The 10,510-nt window shown below is 34.5% G+C and overlaps 2 protein-coding genes across 2 annotated transcripts; one reads left to right on the forward strand and one right to left on the reverse strand.

Moving 5' to 3' along the window:
• Positions 1–1,312: 1,312 nt before the first annotated feature.
• On the forward strand, positions 1,313–7,898 carry LOC132178178 (uncharacterized). The gene is made up of 7 exons (XM_059590630.1): positions 1,313–1,861; positions 2,295–2,558; positions 4,799–5,315; positions 6,470–6,669; positions 6,778–6,890; positions 7,474–7,614; positions 7,707–7,898. The coding sequence occupies exons 1-7, from the start codon at positions 1,313–1,315 to the stop codon at positions 7,786–7,788; spliced, it is 1,866 nt and encodes a 621-aa protein (XP_059446613.1). The 3' UTR covers positions 7,789–7,898.
• A 1,055-nt stretch (positions 7,899–8,953) lies between these two features.
• On the reverse strand, positions 8,954–9,772 carry LOC132177323 (MLP-like protein 28). Its single transcript, XM_059589592.1, has 2 exons — positions 9,480–9,772; positions 8,954–9,378 (listed from the first exon to the last, which is right to left on the reverse strand). The coding sequence occupies exons 1-2, from the start codon at positions 9,664–9,666 to the stop codon at positions 9,113–9,115; spliced, it is 453 nt and encodes a 150-aa protein (XP_059445575.1). The 5' UTR covers positions 9,667–9,772; the 3' UTR covers positions 8,954–9,112.
• Positions 9,773–10,510: the final 738 nt, after the last annotated feature.

Genomic DNA, 10,510 nt, shown 5'->3' on the forward strand with positions numbered 1-10,510 from the left:
TTATTTTAAAATAATAAATCACCCCGCGTGCAACACGCCGGGCGTGATGTTTAGCATCACCCAAGTGACGTGAAAGAGAGGTTTCAGGAATGAAGTGTTGATGTTCAGCTAACGTCCAAGACTCGTGCTTGTGCATATGAAGATTCGGCTTAAATATGTGGGTACTTTAACTGCAGATAGCGTGCGTATTGTTAAAAAATGTAACCAAAGAGACACAACTATTTATTGAACAGACCGAGAGAGAACAGGATGTACAAGGACCAGTGTTGTTGGAATGAGACAGACTGAGAGAGAACTATGAAATAGCACAACGTTTTTGTTTTTTTGTGTTTTTATATGTTGAAGTCATTACAATGGCTTTTTGGATAAAAAGCAAAAAGTAAAGACAAAAATACATAGAGAAGAGATCAATTAGAATGCTCTAAAGAGAAGCTCTCTAAATACCAAAGCTAAAAAGTGATTTGAATTCAATTTAATTTTTAAAAATTTTATTTAAATAATTTAATATAGTGACGTAGTAAACTATTACACGTCAATATTTATTGACGTGTGATAGTTTACCACGTCACCATATTAATTATTTAATAAAATTTTTAAAAATTAAATTGAATTTAAGTTTAGCAACGTGTCAATATTTGACATGTTGCTATTTCTTGCACATTCAACACGTCAATAAAATAATTATTGACGTGTCACTTTTGCCACGTCAATAATTATTGACGTGGCAAAAGTTGAGTTACTGTTGGCCACGTAAAAAACCTATCCCTTTTTTTGTAGTGATTCCCCAATCTCATCTCTTCTTCAATCACAGAATCTACACATATATATAATGGTTTTCCTATTCCAAAATTCCAAATGACTTGCACGTTTTAAATGATCCAAGGACCTCAATAGCACCGCAATAAGAATAGGGTAAAATAAAATAGCACGCCGGCAAAACTTTTTTTTTTTTTTTTTTTACATTAAAATATTATTATTATTTTTTTTTGGCACGGCGTGCTAAGAATGCCGTGTAGTCTGAATCACAACTCATAAGAATATACCTTCGTCGTATAGAAATACCAATTGGACATCCTCATGCAAATAAATAGCTAGCTGCATGGCTTAAATTAATAAAACAAAATAAAAATCTTGCAGTTTGGAAGTTTCTCTGAAGATATTTCTCCTTTCCCAAGATATTTGGACATGGAATTGTAAGGTTCCATTTTATTGGGTTAATCTTATCTTTCCAACTTGTTTGCTTGGTCCAAAAATCGTCTCCACAAAATCTTTGAACCAAACCAAGAGGCTAGCTCTATCTTGAACGGAAACAATGGCTTCCAGTACTTCCACACTGCCAATACATTTGCAAGGCAATGTCCGAAAAACAAGCTTTCCGCCATCATCTTCGGCAGCACGGCCTTTCCATGCCACTCATCTTAATTTCTCTCTTTCACTGCGTTTAGCAAAAGTTATATGCGCAAATTCTTCTAGCACTGTAAAGTATAATGAAGTTGTGGTGGTGGATGAAGAAATGGACAAGATTAGGAGGCTCCAGAACGGGTCGGATGTTCGCGGGGTGGCGTTGGAACGTGAGAAGGGTCGGACAGTGGACCTTACACCGCCCGCTGTGGAAGCCATTGCAGAGAGTTTCGGTGAATGGGTTATCAATGGGTTGGAGAAGGAAAGAGGAGTGGCTGTTGAAGATGTTAGGGTTTCTCTAGGCAGGGATCCCCGGATATCCGGAGCATCTTTGAGTGTTGCTGTGTTTGCAGGTCTTTCTCGTGCTGGTTGTTTGGTGTTTGATATAGGACTAGCCACTACTCCAGCTTGTTTCATGACTACATTGTTGCCTGCATTTGCTTACGATGCTTCCATAATGGTAGAGTTACTTATTACACATCTTTACAAAAACCTTTTTTCTTTTATTTTTTTGATAACTGGGGTATACGAGTTTTCCCCCAACTAGATTTTCGAGACACCGTACATGCAAAGCGCTTCTGTCCACATTGGTTGGGTAAAACTCGTAGAAATAACTTCAAGAAATTGTTTGTACTCAAGAAAATTGAACTTTAGATTTGATGCTTCGTGATAAGTTACTTATGATCACTCGAGCCAATCCCACGGGGTTTTATGGTTTTTAGTAACGAAAAATTTAGTCTTACTCATGACCGGTGGATTAATTGTACTATTTTTCTATACAACTTAGGATTAATGAACATATTAATTAATCTTAAGAATATATAGGTTAGAGATAGAGGGCAATTAACCAATTGAGATATTTGAAGACTTGAAATTAATTGCTGTGATTTCAGATGACGGCATCTCACTTACCCTTCACCCGAAATGGTCTAAAATTTTTCACTAAAAAAGGGGGGCTGACGTCGCCGGAAGTGGAGGAAATATGCGACAAAGCTGCCCGGAAGTATGCAAATAGGGTCACAAAAGCGTCAACCATGCTGACATCTCCTCCGACAAGAGTTGATTTCATGAGCAGTTATGCGAAGCACCTCCGGGACATCATCAAGGAGAGAGTCAACCATCCATTGCACTACGACACTCCACTGCAAGGATTTCAGGTATCTCTGACTCTGACTCTCTCATCATCTCTGTTTTCTTCCTATGTTTGTTTGTTTGTTTCTGTTTTAATTTTGTGTTCCACCACGTGACTGCATATGTTCAAAATCTTTCCAATTATTTCTCGAAAATTGCACGTCCACTTGTATTGCAACATAGCCTTATCCCTTAACTTTGCCTCTCCAAAATCTCTTCACATAATCTGCATATATATGTGCTAGTTAACTTCTTTAAGTATTATTCTCCCTGTGTTCTTCAATCTTCAGGTATTACATTCATGTCCCTGTGTATGTTTTTGCCTATATATATATATATATATATATACGGTAAATATTGAGCCCTTGATCCTACTCAATTCAAGAAAGTGTACTGCACTCCTCTACCGGCCATGCCCCTTTCCACTTTTTAAAAAAATTTTAAGGAAAATTTGATAAAACTCTTTTAAACTTTCACTCATTTTGATAATGTTACTCTAAAATTTAAAAACTCTAAATTAAGGGTATCAAACTTTCAATTTCTTTCAATTACCCCATTTTGTTAAGATTTTCCATTAATTTTGGTCAAAATGCCCAAAATGCCCATATATTTTTTTTTAATTATAAAAAATAGCAAAGAAGTTGCAAAATTATTGCAAATATGTTATTATATATTAAAAAGAAGTCTGAATCTTTACATTTTTTTTATTATAATAAAAATTCTAACGGAATGGAGCAATTGAAAGTTTGATACATTTAATTGAGAGTTTTTAAACTTTGGGGGTACTTTCAAAATACGTGAAAGTTCATGAAAGTTTTATGGCAAAAATCATTTCCTAACCAAGCTTGAAATAGTCCAAATCTATGATGAGCAATAAATAAATAACCTAATCTATTATTACAAAAATTAAGCATGCATGAGCAATAGCTTTCAGAAGCAACATAAAAGAGTTTTTAATTCTGCAAGAGCAGCAACATAGAGAAATTGAAGTGGCATAGCTACAATAGAATGTCGGGTTCTATTTTGATAGGCTTTTGAGTTAAAAATTGAAAAATATAAAGAAACAATAACATTGATTCTTTTCTTTTGTTTATTTGTTAGGGATAAATACAAAATTGGTCATTGAGGTTGTCATAAATTACAAATTACTCCATGTAGTATAACAAATAATTTATAGGTCCCTGTAGTCTGTAGTTGGCCTAAATTATAAATCACTTCATGTGGTATAAAAAATAATTTATAAGTCATCAGGGTAGGCCAAAATAATAGTTTACTCACTAAAATTAATTTTTCTTAAGTAAGATAACAGAATTCGTTACTTTGTCACATCATATTGTTATAGTAAATTAACTTAATCTCTTTTATCCCCAAAATATTACTCCGTGCATAAGCCTCCCTCATTTTCATCTTCCTTGCCATGATTTGTGATCATTTTGCGTGTATTTGACAGTCGCATTTTGTGAAACGGCTGATGAAGATGAAGATAAGGGAGGGTTATGCATGGCTAAAATTTTGGAGATATAAGATATTAGGTTAATTTACTGTAGCCATATGACGTGGAGTGATGGCTGATGTGTAATCTTAGTTGGTGTTGTAAAAGAGAAATGCTATGGGTCAATAAGTTCTCCATATTTGGCCCATATTCCCTTAGAATTAACCGTTGGATTTGTAGACTTATGTAGATTTCACATAAGTCAATGGTAGATTCCACAAATCTAATGGTTAATTGTCAGTGAATATGAGCCAAATATGGGGAATTTATTGACCCTAGCATTTCTCGTTGTAAAATGATGTTAAAAATCCTAATTATCATTTTTGAAACTAAAAATATAATAATAATACGTGTTGTGTTTTTATTGAATATGACGTGACAAAGTGATAGATTTTGTTAAGTTACATAATGAAATTGAATTTTGGGAGTAAATTGTTATTTTGGTATACCTTAAGGACCTATAAAATATTTTTTATACTGCATGATGATTTGTAATTTAGGCCAACTATAAAGACCTATAAATTATTTTTTATACCATATAGAGTGATTTGTAATTTAAGCCAACCATAAAGACCAATTTTGCATTTATCAATATTTTTTTATTAGTATTGAATAGATACTAATTCTAGTTTTTATATATTAATGTTAATAAATTTTTTATTCATGCTTTTGCCCCGTTATCTTAATATATTTGTAATTCATGCCGTTTCAATAAAAACTTCTGGCCTGCACTGCACTATTTTTTGATGCCATTGCATCCTCTAAAATTTGCAGATAATTGTGAATGCTGGGAATGGATCAGGTGGCTTCTTCACATGGGATGTCCTAGACAAGCTCGGAGCAGACACGTTCGGCTCTCTCCACCTCAACCCAGATGGAATGTTCCCCAACCATATCCCCAACCCAGAAGACAAAACCGCCATGTCGCTAACCCGAGCTGCGGTGTTGGAAAACTCCGCCGATCTCGGAATTGTTTTCGACACCGACGTCGACCGGAGTGGCATTGTCGACAACAAAGGCAACCCGATCAATGGGGATAAGCTGATTGCGCTCATGTCTGCAATCGTTCTGCGGGAGCATCCCGGAACAAACATCGTGACCGACGCACGTACAAGTATGGCTCTTTCAAAATTTGTAATCGAAAGAGGGGGTCACCATTGCTTGTATCGTGTTGGTTACCGGAATGTCATCGACAAGGGAGTTCAGCTCAACAGGGATGGTGTTGAAACACATCTGATGATGGAGACTTCCGGCCATGGTGCTCTTAAAGAGAATCATTTCCTTGATGACGGTTAGTTTGTAGTTTATATATATATATATATGCATCTTTAATTTGTTCAAACATTTTCCAAAATTAATAGGTATATATATTTAGTTTCTGGTTTGAATTGAGAGTGTTCTCGATGGAAGGTATTAAAGAATTTTGGAAGCAAGAATGTAGGTTGGAAAAAGAGAAAGTCAAGTTGGTATTTATAATTAAAGACATCTCACACCAAGTTATTGTTTTGGGGAAACTTGACTTAAGACACTAAACTACTACTCGTTTTGAGAAGACCTCTTAAATTTTAAAAATTCTTAATTTCATCATGTGAACTTTTAATTTGATGTAATATACTCCCTCCGTCAATTTCTAGACATTAAAATGAGAAAATGACATTTATACTCACGACGTTTTTATAAAATTCTAAATTTACTCTTGATTTCAAATTAATTTTTTTTTTTAAAAAAAATTGAATGGTAATTTGGTATTTTTAGTGGTTTCCGTTAGGGTTTAACAGAAAAAAATTGACGGAGGGGATCAATTGCATCAAACTGAAAGTTGAGGAAGTGAAATTGAGAGTTTTTGAAATTTTGGGGGTCTTTTTAAAATACATGGTAGTTCAGGAGTTCTAAGTGAAATTATCACTATTATTTTAAAATAAGCCATGCTTGTGTGTATGCACTTATGTTCTAATACGGTGCGAAGCACCATGCACGTGTGCTAGCTGTGCATTACGATATTATAGTTTTTTCACTATAAATAATCCATTGTAGATCAATTTTAATAACACAGGAAATTATATCTTCTTTAGTATCTGTAAAAATCTTATGTATTCTTAAAAATTATTGCAAGTATCTCTTTTTTGTTAGAATAGAAAATGTGAAGGTGTTTAGGTTTGGTTTCGTTTTGTGAACACAACTAAACTACATAGGATTTTTCTCAACTGTATTATGGAGAAATATTTGCTGTAACCCAATGCATACCAATTCATTAGAAGTTAAGATCAAATAATTTTTGAAGGAAAACGACTTTATAACACACCTTAAAAGCATTTACTTTTCTGTTTAATTAGAAAACAATTCTATTCTAACATCTTTTGCTTTCTGATTTCCATGTTTAAATTAAATATGTTAATTCCTGCAGGCTTATCAAAACTAAAAATCTTTTATGAATCTGTTGTATAGGGGCTTACATGGTGGTAAAAATCATCATTGAAATGGTACGGATGAAGCTTGCAGGATCGGATGAAGGGATAGGTAGTCTCATAAAAGATCTTGAAGAGCCTTTGGAATCTATAGATCTGAGAATGAACATCATCTCCGAGCCTAGGCATGCAAAGGCCAAAGCTGTTGAGGCAATAGAAACGTTTCGAATCTACATTGAGGTACTTCCAATATTTACCACAATTTTCTAGCTTTCAATAGATCGATGGTAATCATTATCCATTAAACATGGAGGCTTTTAATTGCAGCAAATTCTTATTTAATTGTAGGATGGTTGGCTTAAAGGGTGGGAACTGGACTCCTGTGGAGACTGTTGGGTGAGCGAGGGATGCCTTGCTGACTCTAATGACACACCAGCTTCCATTGATGCTCACATGTACAGGTGCCAAAGAACAAAAAAAGAAAAAAAAAAAAAAGAAAAAGAAAAAATTGGAACTACAGTTAATTCTGCTTTTGTAATTATCTCCATAAACTTTTAAAATTCTCAAATTAGTAGCATATCAAACTTTAAAAAGTTTGCAATGTCACACTTACCTACCGTTAAGGTTTGGGGTTAAATCAAACTGAGTATAGGTGAAATATATATCCCTTATACCCTGTATTAAAAATTATTTGAAAAAATATGGAACCAACGACTTGGCTGTGGGTTAGCCCGACAGCAAAATTTTACTTTTTTTTATTTTTTATTTTTTTAAAATTTTAATCCTTTGTTATTTTTTATGTTTGAGGGTTAATTATTTATTAGGATTTAATAGAGAAACCCGACGGATAGGTAGCATTGGAAATTTTTTAAAGTTGGATAAACTAAATTGAGAATGTTTTAAATTTATGAAGATGATTCCAAAAGCACTTAAAAGCTTAAGTGGAGTTTCAAAAAAATAAAATAAAAAGGTTTTATATTTCAGTATTTAATTGTATATTTTAGTTTTTAATTGAAAATTTTATACATAATGCTGCAAATTCAGGGTTAAAGTTTCTGATGAACAACATGGAGAGCATGGTTGGGTTCACCTCCGGCAGAGTATTCACAACCCAAATATTGCTGTTAATATGCAATCCATTGTCCCTGGAGGCTGCCAATCCATGACAAGAGTTCTCAGGGATAAGTAAGCCATTTATCTCCCCCATCATTTTCCACACAAATATTTATTTATTGTAGTTTGTTATATATATGATTTATGTTATTGGACCTTTGTAGGTTTCTCGTGGCAAGTGGAATGGATAGAATCCTTGACATCAGTCAGATTGACAAGTTTGCAAAAAACGGACGTATAGGATAAGTTGCAAGCTCCTCTAAAATGAGGGTCAGGATAAAAGCATTGACAACAATTTATCCACCATATAAGTTTGACTCGAATACTGTACGGTGTGGGTGTATACCATTTTTCTTTTCCAATAATATATGAGTCATGAAAAAATAGATAGCAATTTCATGTTTAATATACAGCATGTTTACTTGAATATTATATATCATGTTTTTTTTTTATTTATTTTTTAAAGCAGTAAGTTTATTTCAGCATAATTAATTAATTGCATAATAGGTTTTTTTTTTTAATTTTTAATTTTTTTTTTATATTTATATTTATTTTTTTATGTTATAAATCCTTAATAACATGTTTTGATTAATAATTTGAGCATGTTTGACTTGCTGAAAAGTTTTTCCTGATTGTCTTTTTTACTAACATGTTTGGCTTGCTGAAAAATATTTTGATTAACTAAAACATCATATGCAAATTAAACAAAGGTATGTACTGGAAAGCTTTCCCAGCAGACCAAAGATCTTGTATTCATGTTTATTAAAAAATTTCTAGTTAGAAAGCCAGCAAGCCAAACATGCTACAATCATGAACACACCCTAAAACCAGAAATTTCCAGCAAGCCAAACATGTTCTAAAGAGGAATGAAAAACGAATGAGCCAAGGCTAGGATCTTCATATTCAAGGACTATATATATATAATTAGAAAAAAAAAGGACTATATATATATATATATATATTATGAGGGTGATCTGAGGGTGATCCTGGTTTCACTTATAGGCCAGGTAGTACTTGGGCTACACCCCACTTTGCGTGTCGGTTGTGAACGAGGCATAGAGGCCCAATTAGGATCCATTAGACTAATTTCTGGTCCAATACACTACACAATTCATAGCATTGGATATTGAGTCACTGACTTTGCCCAGGTGGCTAGCCCCAAGAGGGAGGTAGCACCTAGGAAGTTTCGAGCTCGAGACTTCAAGGGGTAATATCCCTAGAAGCCGCAAGCCTCCACCACTAGGCCAACCCCTAAATTGGGGTTCATCAACTAGATAATTAAATAACTTGTAATTAATAGTAACCGCATATCCCAGCAATATATAAGCTGCTTCAGTAAGTCCACACAATTTAAAACATATATATGCATATAAATTATACTTAAGAAAACACATATTACAAAAGCCCCGGATACATTTGACCCATATATAAGATCTAGTATATGGGTGCCTGTAATAAGTGGCTTCAATACGACCACACAAAAACTAACATTCATATACAGACTTGCATGATAGAATAAAACACACAGTAACACTCCCGATCTTTTATTGTAGAAGTACATCCTTTTTGTCTATGCGGTAAGGTGAGCACCAATGTCTTTGCTGATATCAATTAGAAGCTGAAGCAATGTATTTGGTTCTGGAACATCCTCCTTCAGCTTCTCGTATTCCAAGCTCCAGTGGACCAAGCTGCCCCCACCCTTGGGAGTAGCTTGAACAATGATTTTGAAGCTCTTGTACTCCTGCAGAAGATCGCCTTCAATCACTTTGAAAGTGACCGACTTGTTTGTATCATCTATTGCTTCAATTTTCTCCTTAGCACCTTTGGCTTGCCCATCTATGATTTCACAAGACAAGAAACAATATTTAAAGATATTAATTAACATCATGCATGCTATACATTGCCAAGGAAATGAAAGAATAGAATTCCTAAATTACCATGGACATAATCCCAGTAGATGACAGAGCCCTCATTGCCCCAATCACCTTCATGCAAAGCACAACCCTGCACTTTGTCAGGGCAGACATTGGATATGTGGTGTGGCCTGCCACTTAAAAGCTCATGAAACTTTTCAGCAGGAGCTTTAATTTCTACATCAGCCTCCACCTTCCCAAATAGACTCATTTTTGCAGGTAGTTGTATTACAAGGCCAACTAGTTAGAGGTACTAACAAAACACAATGGCTAGAAGGTAAGGAGAATGTGTTGAGAAAACAGGTAGGGGCATTGCCCTTAAATAGAAGGAAGGAGGTTTTGCATGTCATTTCCTCTAGGGACAACTTCTCGTGGGTTTAGTTGAATAATTCTTTCCACTTTACCATTAAAGTCTTTACTCCCAAAAAATAAATATTATTTGTGATGTGCATGGCGAAACTTTTTATTATTATAGTCATAAATATGTTTTCAAATATTGTGACTTATTACATCTGCTCCAGTTCTTTTTTAATAGATGCGGATCTAAGTGCTGATAGATGCTATTACATCAATTCGATAGGATGAAAGTTGAATATTTAAAATTAGCAATAAAAAAATAAAAAGGAAGGTAACCCCCAAAACAACAACTAGAAGTACTGCTTAAAACTATTAAGAATTGGTCAAATAAATGACACAACACATTGAAACAATTGGAGTGGCTGCAAAAGGTTGTAGCAGAGGGATTGTCCTCAATAATGAAACTACCAACAAAGTAATAACTACGGAAAGTGACTAACGCACTATATCAAGGCCAAGGGCAAGTATTGAAAAAGGTTGAATCGGAGCTGTTGGAGATAAGCTTCACCATGCTGTCCAATAAGGGTGGTACTTGGCATGGAAAGGGTGGAAGACACCAAAAAAGAAGTTGCAACCAGATCTATGGTTCCCCAAAGTCAAGAAAAGGTACCAGGTTTGGAGATCCAAAGAGAAAGAAAAGAGAGTGCTAACGATCTAACGCGTTGACAAAAAATCGGTTGTGGCATTGACGGCACGTG

Source organism: Corylus avellana, chromosome ca4 (assembly GCF_901000735.1).
Source record: "Corylus avellana chromosome ca4, CavTom2PMs-1.0".
NCBI classification, from domain to species: domain Eukaryota; kingdom Viridiplantae; phylum Streptophyta; class Magnoliopsida; order Fagales; family Betulaceae; genus Corylus; species Corylus avellana.